Below are 14705 nucleotides of genomic sequence, written 5' to 3'. Positions count from 1 at the left end.
AGCACAGCTCCACCCTGCAGTGCTGCCGTCCCTTTGCACTGTGCACATCCTCCACCACCCCACTGCTGTGCTGTGGCACTGGGTGCTGCTGCACCAACACAGTCCCAGCACTGGGTGCCCATGCTACAGCTGCTGCCCCTTCAGCCCCAGAGCAGCTGATGTGCAGCTTAACCATAGGGGATCCCCACTGGGGAGGTCACCCTGCAGTGCCTGGGCTGCTGTTCAGGTCCATACCAGGACCCCCCCAGTCCCACCCCTCCCTGCCCCACATCTCAGCACTGTGCAGCCTTCAAGTCTTAACATTAAAACAGCAGAGGCAGAAAAGTCTGACTGCAAACAGACACCTGACAGGGAGCTGTCACACACCATGTCACACCAGGAGTGACCTCGGCAGCAGCACCAGGAAAGCACGGACAACCAGGTACTTCTTTTTGTTATAGAAAAGGTGAGTAATAAATAACAAGAACCAACAGTGCACTCACAGTGTGCAGGCCTAACACAGAAGGCACAGCACTGAGCCTTCCTGCCTGCATCCCTGCTGTGGCAATGAACTGCCAAAACTCCATAACACACACAGGAAGAAGCAAACAGAACCTCCCACCAACTCCAACCAGTCGGATAAGGCACGATTCCATCCCAAGGAGTGCAGTGATGCAGCCTCAGACAGCAGCCGCCCCATTCAGCAGACGTGGCTCTGCCAATGCAGACAATGAGAAGTGTGTCCTCGCGAGGTACCGCAGCCGTGAGTTCACCAGGTCCGGCTGTGAGACACCACGGAGCTCACGAGGCTCTGAAATGCTGCGGAACTCCACCGCCCCATCAGCCCTTCCATCTGCATCCACCTCGTCGCCGCCGCTCTGTGGCTGCGCTCTCACATTGGGGTGCAGCCACCAGTAATAGGAGACACGCAGCAGCAGCCCCAGGAGGTAGCAGGACAGCGCAGCGTACAGCGCCGGAATGAGGTGTGGGTGCTGCTCCTCAGGGGGGCAGCCCCAGAGCCAGGCCAGGCTCAGCAGCGTGCTGTCCACCAGCATGAAGCTGTGATAGATGATGCTGCGGTGCAGGGTCCTCCCCTGGGCCACGTTGAACCAGCTGAAGTAGAGGATGACGGCCACCATGGCGCGGTACAGCTGCTCGGGGCCCGGCGACTCCATGAAGTCGGTGCCCTGCCATCTGACCCAGATGAACATCGCCAGCCACACCAGTGCGAAGTGCACGGCAACACCGTAGGGCGACAGCAGGGCAAAGAGGGCGAGCGCCAGGATGCGGGGACAGAGGAGCAAGAGGTTCCATAGGAAGTAGATGACGGAGGAGCCCCAGCCCATCTCGTACTTGTCCTGCAGGAAGGAGCGCAGGGACTGGTGATAGTCCAGCAGGGACCAGGTCACACACAGGAACGCCGTGCAGATCCCCATCCCTGCAAACAGAGCAGCAGCCATGGAGAACACAGAGCGGGATGGGGCCGGTCCCGCTCCAACACAGCACAGCAGCACAGCACAGCAGCACAGCACAGCAGCACAGCACAGCACAGCAGCACAGCACAGCACAGCAGCACAGCACAGCACAGCAGCACAGCACAGCACAGCACAGCACAGCACAGCAGCACAGCACAGCACAGCAGCACAGCACAGCACAGCACAGCACAGCACAGCATCACAGCACAGCAGCACAGCAGCACAGCACAGCAGCACAGCGCAGCACAGCGCAGCACAGCGCAGCACAGCGCAGCACAGCGCAGCACAGCGCAGCACAGCGCAGCACAGCGCAGCACAGCGCAGCACAGCACAGCAGCACAGCGCAGCCCCGACCCCCCCAACCCCAGCAGCCACCCCCGGCCCCGCACCCTGGGAAGGCTCAGCCTTGTTGGTTCTCAGGACGCTGTAGAGGAGCAGCGCGAGTTGCGGGGCGTTCTCCAGGAAGGTCTGGAAGAGGCGCAGCATGCTGATGTCGTGCATCACGAACGCCATGTGGCTCCTCTCCTCCTCCGTCGCCTCGGTCCGGCACAGCCTCCAGCCCAGCCGCAGCGCTCGGAAGCACCTACCGGAGCACGGAGCGCTCAGCGGGGCGGACACGGCAGCGCCCCGGGACCGCCGCGCCCAGCGACGGGGATGCGGCGGAAGAGCGGGACCGAAACCGCAGCCCGGCTGGGGAACGGGGGGGGGGTGAAACGCCGAAGTTCGGGAGAGCCGTTACCTGTAGAAGAAGCCGAGCTGCAGGAGGTGCAACGCGGCCAGGAGGCGATGCGGCAGCTCGGGCCGCAGCTGGGCCGGATCGGAGCGGAACCACAACCAGCTGCAGGCCTGCCGGGCGGCGCAGCCCGCGGCCCACAGCCCCAGACACAGCGCCGCGCTGCCCGGCCGCCCCCCCCGCGCGTATCCCGCCGCCACCCACACGTCCGCTCCCGCATCCCACGCCGCCGCCGCAGCGCCCGCCGCCGCCAGCAGCCACTGCCACGGCCCGAACCGCGCCGGGCCCCGCGCCGCCATCCCCGGGGCGCCCCGCCCGGCCCCGAGCGCCGCCCCGCCCCGCAGCTCCGCTCCCCGCCCCGGCTTCGGGTTCCCCCGTCGGAAGACACAACGCTCCTCCTCCCGCACAACGCTGCGCTGCTCCGGAGCTGCCTCCAAACCCGCTGGTTCAACACGAGGCTTTCTGTGCTGCCTCGTCCACCACGGTGTCACTTGGGTTCGGTTCACGGTCTTGTATGAGCGGGTCACCTGCTGTGCTGGCTTTTAACTACGGGTAAGTTACAACCTACAGCGAGATCTTCATCTCGGGAGCTGCAGCAGAAGGAAGACAAGCTCCCTGCTGTGGGTCAGTGTGGCACGAGACTTTGCAAGCACCTCTGAGGCATCGAGCTGCCCTAAAAGAGCTCAGATCAACGTCACGGAGCTTTTACTACAAAGCACTGATTACTTCTCGGTTCTCAATAAGTTCCCGATTCCAAAAGCATTCACAGCTGCCAATTCACACGCACTACAAAGCCGCCCTCCTCTCTGTGCTCTCAGTCCTTACAGTGTTTGCTGGGGACCAGAGATCCCTAAGAGCAAAGAGAGGAAGAAAAGGCAAACGCTGACGATGGCAGGAGCGGAGCCGTTGGCTTCCAGGCACTCCTCGTATCTGCTGAAATCAATTTCCCTGATGGCACAAACGTGGTCGACGCGGCAGGTCTCCTCACACGGGGTGAGATCGTATCTGACCGAGTTAAACTCATAGTATTGCTGCAGGTACTTTGCATCCTTGGATATCCTTTCCAACACTGTCTGCATGGAACGTGCGGAGCCATCAGACACCTGAAAGGCGCTGGTCAGCCGGTATTCCTCCTCCCACGTTGGGACCAGCAGATTGGCATGAGTTAAGTTCAGGTAATAAGTCACCACGTCCTGCAGGGTGAGAGAAATGGAAGCAAAGCCAGATGAGGAAAGGATCGGCCCTTAGAGAGGAATGTCTGTTCGGGATTGGTGCCTTCAGGATGCTCTTACTACATCCCTGTGCTAACTATGAGACTGACACAGGTCAATGCCTGCACATCCTCCTGTGTCCCATAGCTCTGCCCATGGAGGAATAAAATACTCCCACAGAACCGCAGTGCAAAGCACGAGGGGATCCCCCACCTGCACCTGCAGGGTGTCTGCATCGTAATCAACCACTCGGATCCCGGGGTTGTTGGCTCCGTTGGTCACTCCAGGTAACGTTGTTTTCCAGGGGGTCACTCTGGGGGCCAAGAACATGACATTGATTGGGGCACCTGAAATAAAAGGCAAAACCGACCATGAATGGCAGCTTTCAGCGAGCGTCTCAAAAGCAAATCACTGCGAACAGCCAGCTCTAATTCCAACTGTACAGCTATAAAGATCATCACGTTGACCAGCACGAGGGACTGAACATCGGACTGTGGCTTAAAAGGGATTTTCTAGAGCTATAGAAGGCTCGTGTGCTCAAAGCACAGCCAGGGCACGACACAGAACCCCAGGGGAAAGGTTTGTCATCGTTCCCTTTCAGCTCAGCTCATGTCCAAAGCCAACCAGTGCAGAGCAGGAGCAGCAGCACGGCTGGAAATGATGTGAGGGGAAGAAGGGAGGGAGGGCAGCAGCTACAGGCTGGGCTCAGGGATTGCTGCTGTGTATTTTACAAGCCAGTTTAGAAAGCAAGATAAGAATAAGCCCCTTTGGGCTTTCTCAGTCACTGAATGTTCTCATAGACAGTGATGTTCTGGGGGCTGGTAGAGATATCATGCAAACACGAGGGCAGTCAGACCTGCTACCTGTATCGCTGTCAGACCTGTATCGCTGTAGAACATGCGGAAGCTGTCTGTGTGATGGTGCCCAAAGAACTGGGCAGCGATCACTCCGTGGTGCTTCTGCACTATTTTCAAGTATCGTTCGTTGAAATCCCTCCTGAACCACGGCTTGCCTCGTTTCTTCTCAAAGAAACCAGGAGGGACGTGACCCACAATATAGACCTGCAAGGACGAGGAGCTGCACTGAATGCACTGCCCGTGCTTTCTATAGAGCACTGGCTGGCAGCGACAGCAAGAAGAGCTTCCAAACTTGGACTGAACCCCCTACAAAGTCGTTTAGTTTCTACTTTAAGTCTTATTTTAATACCATTTCTTCTGCTTTAGAAGCATTGGTCAATGTTTCCTCCAGCCATTGGAATTGCCCTCCAGGATCTTCCTCACCCGTTGTCTGGCTGTTCTGGTCATAGTACAGGTTGGTATTGAGAACAATCATTCTCCCCCTGGTATTTGGACTGGGCAGCTTCTCACTGTAGAAAGCTCCTGCAAAAGGCAAGCAGGGAAAGCAGGAGAGACTAAAGCATCAAGGAATTTCTCGCATGCAGGAAAACACAGTAAATTAGCATTAAATTTCCTCTGCAAATACTGTTGCAATGAGCATAAGAGCACAGAAAACTATTTGTGGTTACTCTTCTGACCAACCCCAGCTCTCCGGCGTGCTGCTAATGTGCACCAGCAGTGCCACACCTGCTCTGAACAGAGGAACTGAAGCTTCATTCAACCAGGAGCGCCACAGTTCTGCTGTTTGGTTGTAGATCCTGTTCTCCTTCCCTGGAAACTGATTCTTGGGGTGGAAGTCGTGATTCCCCATTGCTGCATAGACTTTAGTATCTAAGAAGAGAGAAAAGGCAGAAGGGAGAAGCCTGGACTTGTTTCGGGGTTGCTCATCATCAGTGGTTCAGCAGCTTTGTAAAGGTGTATCAGCCACAACGACTGCAGGAATAACAGCAGTGTGTCAGACACCGCCATGCAGACACACCTCACCCCATACAGCAGCTGAGAACAGCTGCTTCTTATTCTCACTCCCTCACGTCCTACCTGGAAATACCTGTTTAATCAGAGACGTCAGGTTTTCAATGATGTGCAGAACCTTTTCTTCTCCAAGCTGCTCATCGGGGACGTGAGGAGTATCATCCCTGGCAAAGCAGACACAGCACAGACGTTGCAGGTGGCGATAGCAGGGCACACGATCAAAGCAAGGCAAGCTGAGCCCTCTGCTTTCCTTCTTATCTCATAGGGGATAAAGTCAAAGGCGTTGGGGTAGGAGCTGGCACTGCTATCACTGGCTGAGAAGCACGAGGAAATGGCTCCTGGTGAAAAGCTGCTCCGTTGGGCTCTATAACAACACTACAAGGCGCAGGTTTGTCCCATTGCAGCACGTTTATCCCATTGCAGCACGTTTATCCCATTGCAGCAGGTTTAAGAGCTGCTGCAGCTGAACGGGGCGCCGTGCAAGAGAGTAGATCGCAACCTCGGGTGGGAAGCGGACACAGCAGCAGGGAAGCAAAAGTTGTCTGCATCCAAGCGAACAGCGGGATAACGTGAAAAGGACTCAATGTGTGTACGTGCCTCCCAGCAAGGTTTAACACAGCTACAGCCGAGCCCGCAGCAATAGAAGGAGACATCGCCTTTGGGCGCAGCACGAAACCAACGCAAAGCAGAGATGGAGCCCCGCTGTTCTCACCCGGTCCAGAGCACGAAGTCGGGCCGCGGCAGCAGGCGGCGCATGGCGGACACGGCGGAGCTCAGCAGCCCCCACGGCGCATCGCACGCGTAGCTGCCCCACGGCCCCGCGGCCCCCGCCGGCCCCGAGCCCCCCGACGGGCAGCGCTGCCCGGCAGCCGCCGCCGCCTCGTAACCGGGATCCCAGTGCAGGTCCGTCAGGTGCCAGAATCGCCCCGCCATGACCGGGCACAGCAGCACGAGCAGCGCGGCCGCCCGCATCGTCACCTCCTCCATCACGGCACCTTCACCTGCCCGCCCCGCCCCCAGCGCGTCAGAGCGGCCGGGCAGCGCCAGCAGCCAACATGGCGGCGTCGGCATCACCACCGCCGGAAGCTGGAGGAAGAAGGAGGGATGTGACTGGCTCTTACCGCTGGAAGAAGGAGGGCTGTGATTGGCTCCCGCTGCCGGGGCGCGGGACGCGGTGCCGGAGTAGCGGGCAGCGCCGCAGTTGAGCTGAGCCGCCATGTGGGGCGGACACGGTGCGGGCGGAGCGGGGTGGTCGGGGGGTGTGGGGGGATGTTGGGCGCGTCTTCCCACCTCACGGCTCTAATTTTCCCTTCGCAGGTAACTTTGATGGCGGCTACGGCCCTGCGGGCGGATACACGCAGTCCCCGGGAGGCTTCAGTTCCCCTATGGGCGGGCAGGCCGAGAAGAAGCAGGTAGGGCCGGGCTGGGCCGGGCTGTGAGGCCGGACTGTGGGGCCGGGCTGGGCCTATAGCGCCCCCCTTCACCTCCCACCCCCCCCCCGCAGCGCAGCCGCTCGCAGAGCATCGTGCCCTGCACCGTGTCGCAGCTGCTGGCGGCCGAGCAGGTGGACGAGGCCTTCCGGATCCACGACGTGGAGATCTCGCAGGTGGGCGCCCTCTGCCTCCGTTAAACGGCCGGCTCTGATGGGCCGCCATGTCTCAACCCCCCCCCATTATGGCCCCCCCCCCCCGCCGCAGGTCACCGTGGTGGGCATCGTCCGGCATGCGGAGAAGGCGCCCACCAACATCCTGTACAAGGTGGATGATATGACGGCAGCACCCATGGATGTGCGGCAGTGGGTGGACACCGATGTAAGCAATGGAACCGTTCTGAGGTGCTGCTGTGGGGATAGAGCAGTGTGAGAGCTGGGACTGGGAGAGCCAGGCTGGGTGCTGTGCTAACAGGGATCAGCTGCTGGTAAATGGCTGGAGATGAACGGCTGCATTCAGCTGAACAAGCCTGGCAGTAATTAAAGAGATTCTCCGTTGGCTCATCTACAGGTTTGCCATAAGATTCCGTGGCTGCTCACAGAGCTGGCATTGATGGCTGTCAAGCCCACAGTGCGTTGAAATAAACGTTTCCCATTTGTAGCTACGTTTACCTAACTGCTCTTACTGATTGAGTGCGTGCCGTTTGTGTTTGCTGGAGATAGGAGTCCTAAAGTTGTTTAGTGTGATGATTGAGAGATGGATCAGCAGCTCCTTGCTTTCTCCTTTCCTTCTCTGTAAGGAGGCGGGCAGTGAGAATATCGTGGTACCCCCAGGAACTTACGTCAAAGTCGCTGGTCATCTTCGGTCTTTTCAGGTGAGGTTGTGTGTGACTCCACAAGAAACAAGGCTGGGGTTTGTTGGTGATGTTTGTTGGTGATGTGGCAAAGCAGGAAGAATAATCACAGCGTGTTGTATAGGAGTCGCCTCATAGCAGCCATCCTTCAGATTATTCTATATGTGTTAAAGCAAAGAGCAATTGCCAGCTGGATCGAAAGAGAACTTGCCCAGACAGGGGCATTAAAGTTCAAAACCTTTGCTAACTAAAGGCAGACAGACTCCCCACCTGCTGCTGCTTCTGTTCCTAACTAGAGTGCTTAAGTTGTATGGCAAGCGTGCTCCTGTTGCTACCCTGTTAATTGTATTGGTTGTCTTTTTCTCTGGAAGAACAAGAAAAGTTTGGTGGCGTTTAAGATCATGCCTCTGGAAAACATGAACGAGTTCACCACGCACATACTTGAGACTGTTAATGCACATATGATCCTCAGGAAAAACCTTACGGTGGGTAGTTGAAGGTCGTGGTTCCATCACAGCTGTTACTGGGTATTACTGGTGATCTCCTAAAGGGAGGGACCTCTGGGTTCGGTGGGAAACCCTATGCAAGTTGTGGGGCTGAAGGGCTGCAGTGGGGGTGTGATGAGAGTCTTGACTTCCATTGAGAGACATTCTCATTGTGGCCAGTTTTACTCGATTTCTGTCTTTAATTACTGTACCTCAGAAAGAAGGCCGAGTCCTTCACGCCTTGTGCTTGCAGCAGCCTGTGCAGCACAGCTCTTTTACTCTTGTGATTGCAGTTAGCATCAAGAGCACCTCAGTCATTTACCTCTGCTGGAATGAGTGACATGGGGGGCTATGGTGGAGGCAGCCTGCCTGTCAATGGACTCACAGCACATCAGAGTCAGGTGGGTGCCAGCATCTTCTCCAGGAGCACAGCTGTTGTGGGTGCTGCTGTGGTGTGATGTAGGACCAAGAAGTACAAGCTTAGTTATTCTTGGAAGGCTGATAATCCTTTTTTGGCCCCACTGTTCGCTGTTGATAGAGCTTAGCTGTGTGCTGATGGTTGTTCATGTCCTTCCAGGTGCTGAACCTGATTAAAAACTGCCATTCTCCAGAAGGGATGAGTCTTCAAGAGCTGAAACTTCAGCTCCACAATGTCAGCATACCAACAATCAAGTAAGTGTGTAGAAGCTGGTGTTTCTGGGGACATCAGGTTGTAGGTGGGAAATGGTTGAGGGTTGAGAGGAGGGCATTGATGTGAGCCAGGTATTAATGGACTTCTTTACTTCAAAGGCAAGCAGTTGAATTCCTCAGCAGCGAGGGACACATCTACTCTACTGTGGATGATGATCACTATAAGTCTACGGATGCTGACTGAAGTTCTTTCCACCTGGATTTGCTCCCAGCCAAGTGCTTGTCGGTGTCTCTCATTAACCTGCTGAGCTTTGCAACTTGGAAGGTGATCTTTGCTTTCTGTGCAAGTCCCACTTATTCAGTGATTCCCCACACCCTGGAATTCAAGGACAGTGTAGCCAAGAGAAATGTTCTATTAATGTACAGTAATCATGACTAGATTTGTAATTAGTTTGTGCATTTAAGTCTATATTTGTACTATGGGGTGGTCTTGTTACTAAGGCTTTTGAATACTATTTTCAATAAAATGTAAACTAGGGTGGTTTAAAGCTTCTGTGGCTCTGGAGGCTTTTGTTCCTTGCTAAGGAAGGAAAGCGTTGGCCATTAGAACTCAGCTGTGTGGGTACAAACACAGCCCGTGCTGTCGCAGGTTGGGTTACCTGTACTTAATGTTTTCTTAAGCTTTTGAGATGAGTTGTTTCAAGGGGTCAAAAGGATAAGAAGTAGAGAATGCAGAACTGAAAGCTGCCTGCTGGGAATCGTCAACCACAGCGTTTGTGTGCTTCATAAATAGTCAGAATCACTTAACGACCCTGTAAGGAGCCGAGCTGTTCTCCATAGTGTGGTTTCTGTGGCAAGAGTGTTTAGCATTGCTAAGAGGCAGGGATGGGAGCCCTGTTTGCTGCACTGTGCTGGTCTGCTCCTTAAGAGCTGCGTCCTATTTTCTCCTTAGCACAGGACCTACTGGAGGAAGGTTGTGCCTCCTGCTTATCAGCTGGGTGAGTGACCTTCCACAAGAGCTGCACACCGTGGCTGCAACAGACATGCAAAAAAGCTCTGTATCCTGCTGAAGCTCAGGCAGTGGCACAGTTGTAGCCCTTGGTGTCCTTGTGTTGTGGGATGGATGTGTAACAGGTGAGCTTCTATGCTGTGGGGTGTAGCAGGAGGAGCCATAGGACTACAGGAACACGATCTGACAAGTGAGTTAAAACATCTTCAACTTGGGGAGGAGTTTAGTTCTTTGTGCTCCATCTTTTGCTGTTTCTTTATAGCATCCAAAATTGCCTGGCCATTCTGCGAGAGATGCTGAGTGTAAATCCCAGGGTAGAAACTGGGCAAGAGCAGAAAACCACACACTGAGAGAGAAAGTAAAAGCCCAAAGAGCAGTTTGCTAATAAATGGAACTCAAAAGTTTATTTTCCAGCTCTGATTTGTACCTACTCGTGGCCTAAAGCAGCTGGGACTGGAAATTACCCTGTGTTGGTGCTCCTGGTGGTGCCTTCTATGAAGTTCCTAGGATGGCTGCCCCACTGTATGCTGCTCTGGTGCAACTGGAGAGTCCCATAGGCAACAGCTGAGGACACGACCCACATGATGTCCCACCACAGCCCAGCAGGGAGGATTAATTCTGCACGTGTGGCTGTTCCTCAGGCACGTGAGCTGCTTGCATTTGTGGAAAGCGAGCACATATTGAGGCAGATAGAAGTCATGCTGTGGATCCCCAAGGTTGTATTCAGCCTTTGTTTAATAGCTTTAATTTAATACAAGGTTTAAGAATAGTCAGAGTCTGGGCAGCTTCAAAAACGGAGGGGTTAAAAAGGAAGAATAGTCTGCACTTTGCGAATCGTCTTCTGAATGCTGCTCTCGATGGCTTCGTAATTGTGTTCATCACTGCTGCTCTTCACATCTGGAAGAGAATAGCACAGACAGTGCGTGTAACTGGAGCAGGACCATGGCAGGAATCCTACACGCAGGTGCCCCAACCTGCTCCCCTTCCCCTCACCTGTGTTTCCAGGAGCGTCGTGGGTCTGTGGGGCTGGCAGCCTGCGGGGACACGGGCTGTACTTGTTGGGGGTGCTCTGCTGGATGGGGGGGAGCTGTTTTGCCTTCAGGGGCAACGAAGGAGCCGGGTGGGCCTGGGGGCTGTCGGGGTGCTGGGGGGCGGCAGGGCGCCTTCCTTTGTGGTGTGCCTGGTTCTTTCTGCCCGTGTGTGTCTGTGCCTTCGGCTTGGGGGGCCGTGGGGGTGGTGGGGCCGAACCGCCCGGCAGCTGCGCCAGCAGTTGGTAGTAGAAGGCCTCGGTCAGCTCCTCCACGTGGGAGCGGTGCGTGGACGGGCTCTGTGTGCCGACGGGCTCCTCGGTGAGGACGAGGGAGAGATCCAACCACTGTGGCGGGATCTCAAAGCCCTCATCCGGCTCCTCGCAGAAGCTGCTGAGCAGGAAGGGCTGGGAGATGCGCGCCTCCAGCCGCAGGGAAGAGAAGGAGCCCAACACGTCCCGCTCCAGCGCCGGGTCCGTGGCCACCACCCGCACATCGCACGGCAGCGCCAGCTGCTCCAGCAGCTCCTCCAGCCTGTACTTCTTGCTGTCGCCCACCTCCTCCACGAAGCCGCCCCCGAGGTCCAGCGGCAACAGCAGCTCCTCACCCTCCTCATCCTCTCCATCCTCCCTCTCGCTGTGGCGGCGGCACAGTAACCTGGTGCTGCCGGCGTTCTGCAGCAGCCGCTGGGCCTCCAGCCGGTCTCCCACGCTGAGCGGAGGCACGTCGTCCCCGCGGCCCTCGCAGTCCTGCGTCACCACCACGTGCAGCCGCTGTCCTGGCTGCAGGCCGGCCGCCAGCTCCTGCACCCCTGCAAACTGCCGAGGCTTCAGGCGGAACCGGCCCTGGTAGGAGCCGGAGAGGAGGAAGCGGCGGGTGCTGCTGCGGGCCGAGGCCAGGACCCGCCACGTGTGGGAGCAGCCGTGGATCTGCAGCCGCTGCCCCTTCTGCAGGCGGGAGGCCCAGGAGCTCTGGAAGATGGCGGCGCCGTGGGGACCCTCCAGGATCTCGGCCTGGGCCGGCAGCAGCTCCTCCATCCCCAGCAGCTCGCTCAGCAGCAGCGGCCGCGCGAAGTGCACGTCTTGACACTCCTCTGTCACGTCCTCCACGTCCACCTCCAGCGTGGAGGGGATCTTCACTTGTTCCCTGCGCACTGCGGGAGCGGAGCCGCCCTGATTTTGTGCTCACCCCACACGCAGAGAAGCCCTTCCCACATCCCGCAGCCTCCTGTGCTGCCTGTATCCCAGCACCGAACCGTCCCCTGGCACCTCCAGCCCAGGACTCACAGTGCATGATGGCCTGCACCTCGTACACGGGGCTCAGCAGCAAGGTGTGGGGGCTGATGCTGGGGCACAGCAGGGGCTGCGTCTGCCCTCCGCTCTGTCCCAGAGCCTGGTGCAGGGTCAGGCCCTTCTGCCTATTGCCCTGCACGGGGGGTCCCTGTGATGTAGGATGCAACGATGGAGCTGGAGAGGGCTGGAAAAGACCTGTGGGACGGCAAAGCTGCAGCCACAAAGGGCTCCTGGGGAGGAGGCCCCGTGGGCAGAAGTGGGGCGTGATGGTGGTGGGACAGACCAGAACAGCCCTGCTTACCCTGAAACGTGGGCGGCAGGTCTGACTTCTGCCCCGTCTGCACATCCTCACAAATAACCTTCTGCAGCGTCACAGCCGTCACCTTCAGCAGGTCACCGGTTGACAGGCAGCACTCGATGCCAGAGATCTCATATACGGACCCTGAGGGGTGAGCAGGGACCTGTCACTAACTGGACCTGGTCACATCAACTGGATCTGCACCCCGTGCTGCCCATTCATGAGCTCCACTGCTACCAGCAGAGCACGGGGATGGGGAGCTCTCAGCCAGCAGTGTGGGAACCCCAGAAGAGGCACAGGAAGCTGCCAGCACCAATCCCAGCCACAGCTGTTTGCAGGCTGGTTGGAAATGGGGTTATTTCTGCCCAACTGACTCATTCTGAGCCCTGATGCTTTGATTAGAGATTGTTATTGGTCACACAAGGCTACACAATCTGCTGCTGACCTGGATGAGTGGGGGCTGAATATGGTGGAGCTCAGGGCAGCTCTATGGGGTGGGCAGCCAGCATCACCTGGGCTGCACTCATGAGTGCAAAGTGAGAAGGTTCTCAGTTACCTTAGAGAGATCCTGGGTGAATCAAGAAGATTGGAAAAGCAAAGCTCCTAACAAGGGAAGCCTTTGGGAAGGTTAAACATGCCTCCAACTGAGCTACTGAGAAGCAGTGTTAGAACACCTGAACTCTTTACAGGGCAGGACAGGAGAGCCCAGGCTGCAGGGAGACTGAGAGGGGATGTGGGGAGGTGGCAGAGCCTTGGAGGATGGGGGCACCCCGTACTCACCTTGGAAGTAGACACCAGAGCAGATCCTGAGGATGCGGGGAAGGGTGCTGGGATCCAGGGAGCAGATGTATTCCTGGAAGGAGACGGGCTCCATGCCTGCACTGCTGGGTGCTGCGGGACACTGCAGGGAGTGAATGATGTAGGAAACAGCTCTGGGCTCTGCTTTGACTTCCGCATGGTTTTCACTTCCACTTCTCACTGCAGTAGTTCCCTCTCTGGCCACAGCCCCTCTCTGCCCGCAGCTCTCTGCTCTGTGAGGGCTGATGTCCTGCTGACACCCCAACCCTGGCACCCACCGCAGCACTGCTGGTCAGTGGGTCCATGCTATGCATGGGTGCAGCAGCCCCAGCCAACAGAACGCTTCCCTACTGCTCAGCCTTGCATATCCCAAGCTGTCAATGCGGCCGTTGTTGTGTTGCAATCCCAGCCCCCCTGCCGTATTAGTTGCCCTTTGTTGGATCTTCTCTATGAACTCTATGAACCCTCTTGAACTCAGGGTTCAATGCTGGGTTCAGCGCAGCCAGGGGGAAGGGGGCTGGAAACAGAAAGGATTAGGTCACGAGTCAGAAGGGAGGAAAATGTGTTTAAATATAAAAGATTATACAGGAAAATTCAATGGTCAGAAACCTACAGTGGCCTAAAGGGAACAGTGATCGTTAGTAAAGCCAGCTAAACCAACACCACGGGGCTGCTTCCAAGCTCAGGAGCAGCAAACACAGTTGGAGGAGATTCTGAGGACTGTTCTTGCTCTTCTGGCTCAGGCTGCCATTCACAGATGTGAAATGCAAACAATAAAGCAGAGTCAGCAGAGAGGAAACCCAGCACTACACAGCTCTGCTCGTGGGCACTTGGTGGTGGACCCAGGAGGGCTGGGATGCCCATAGGAAACCACAGAGCTGCTGCAGGAGGAAACAAGCAGCTGTCAGGGCTGCGTCAGCCCAAAAGCCAAAGCCCTGGGCTGAGAAAATGAGTGGAATGAATCACTCCCAGTGTTTTCACTTCCTCCTGCCAGCACTGTCTGTAGGAGGACGAGGCCAACAACCACTGGTTCCACACACACTGAAACTGCCTTATTCCCATCCGTGCTCAGCCCTCACTTCCCCATTGCAGCTGAAGGATGTGACACCCCCGGGGCCCTGAGGCACGCAGCCCTCACTGGGTGTCCCCTCTGATCTCAGCCTGAGTCCCAGCACGGAGGGGTCCTGCCCAGCAGTGTGCAGACAGGTCAGCTATGGCAGCATGGAGACGAGCTCCTCACCATGCATGGAGCGTGGCACAGAGCACGGTCAGCCACCTTTTGGTTTCTATCCCCCTGAAGCTCTAAAGGTGCAAATGGACATCAGGCAGAGCAGAGCACTTGCATCAGAGGAAGTTGCCACAATCCTCCAGGCTCAGCTTGCTGACAGGAAGGTGAATGCAATTGCTCTTTTCCTCCAGAACAGAAAAAACACCTTTTGTTGTCATCACTGATAGAACGAGGCTAAAAAAAAGGATGCTGGAAATGGTTTATACGAATTCGGGTGCTGAATTGGGTATGAGTGTTGCTCTCGACTAGGATTTCATTCAGCAAGAAGCAGCTGACAGCAGCACCTTCATGTCATCTGCGTGTGGGGCAGCCAACACAGGGTGATCAA

At 56.6% G+C, this 14705-nt stretch overlaps 4 protein-coding genes across 5 annotated transcripts; 1 reads left to right on the top strand and 3 right to left on the bottom strand.

Moving 5' to 3' along the window:
* Window positions 1-24: 24 nt before the first annotated feature.
* Window positions 25-2526, bottom strand: XKR8 (XK related 8). Its single transcript, XM_072355312.1, has 3 exons — window positions 2194-2526; window positions 1844-2037; window positions 25-1417 (listed from the first exon to the last, which is right to left on the bottom strand). The coding sequence occupies exons 1-3, from the start codon at window positions 2484-2486 to the stop codon at window positions 660-662; spliced, it is 1245 nt and encodes a 414-aa protein (XP_072211413.1). The 5' UTR covers window positions 2487-2526; the 3' UTR covers window positions 25-659.
* Window positions 2527-2989: 463 nt separating this feature from the next.
* Window positions 2990-6416, bottom strand: SMPDL3B (sphingomyelin phosphodiesterase acid like 3B). Of its 2 annotated transcripts, none has more exons than XM_072355310.1 (7): window positions 5979-6416; window positions 5333-5430; window positions 4982-5125; window positions 4605-4777; window positions 4255-4459; window positions 3612-3745; window positions 2990-3380 (listed from the first exon to the last, which is right to left on the bottom strand). In XM_072355310.1, the coding sequence occupies exons 1-7, from the start codon at window positions 6335-6337 to the stop codon at window positions 3009-3011; spliced, it is 1485 nt and encodes a 494-aa protein (XP_072211411.1). In that variant the 5' UTR covers window positions 6338-6416; the 3' UTR covers window positions 2990-3008. The 2 variants fall into 2 exon arrangements, with proteins under 2 accessions (XP_072211411.1, XP_072211412.1); XM_072355311.1 differs by having other exon boundaries at window positions 4279-4459; window positions 5979-6414.
* RPA2 (replication protein A2) lies at window positions 6377-10085 on the top strand. The gene is made up of 9 exons (XM_072355314.1): window positions 6377-6498; window positions 6584-6678; window positions 6771-6872; window positions 6964-7077; window positions 7496-7570; window positions 7921-8034; window positions 8328-8435; window positions 8612-8706; window positions 8824-10085. Exons 1-9 carry the CDS (start codon window positions 6483-6485, stop codon window positions 8906-8908), a joined length of 804 nt encoding a protein of 267 aa, XP_072211415.1. The 5' UTR covers window positions 6377-6482; the 3' UTR covers window positions 8909-10085.
* An 83-nt stretch (window positions 10086-10168) lies between these two features.
* THEMIS2 (thymocyte selection associated family member 2) lies at window positions 10169-13252 on the bottom strand. The gene is made up of 5 exons (XM_072355634.1): window positions 13072-13252; window positions 12295-12435; window positions 11988-12188; window positions 10667-11854; window positions 10169-10570 (listed from the first exon to the last, which is right to left on the bottom strand). The coding sequence occupies exons 1-5, from the start codon at window positions 13163-13165 to the stop codon at window positions 10476-10478; spliced, it is 1719 nt and encodes a 572-aa protein (XP_072211735.1). The 5' UTR covers window positions 13166-13252; the 3' UTR covers window positions 10169-10475.
* Window positions 13253-14705: the final 1453 nt, after the last annotated feature.

This window comes from Excalfactoria chinensis, chromosome 22 (genome assembly GCF_039878825.1).
Source record: "Excalfactoria chinensis isolate bCotChi1 chromosome 22, bCotChi1.hap2, whole genome shotgun sequence".
Lineage (NCBI taxonomy): Eukaryota > Metazoa > Chordata > Aves > Galliformes > Phasianidae > Excalfactoria > Excalfactoria chinensis.
The sequence above is the reverse complement of the archived record's forward strand: the minus strand, read 5'-3'. Positions and strand labels throughout refer to the sequence as shown.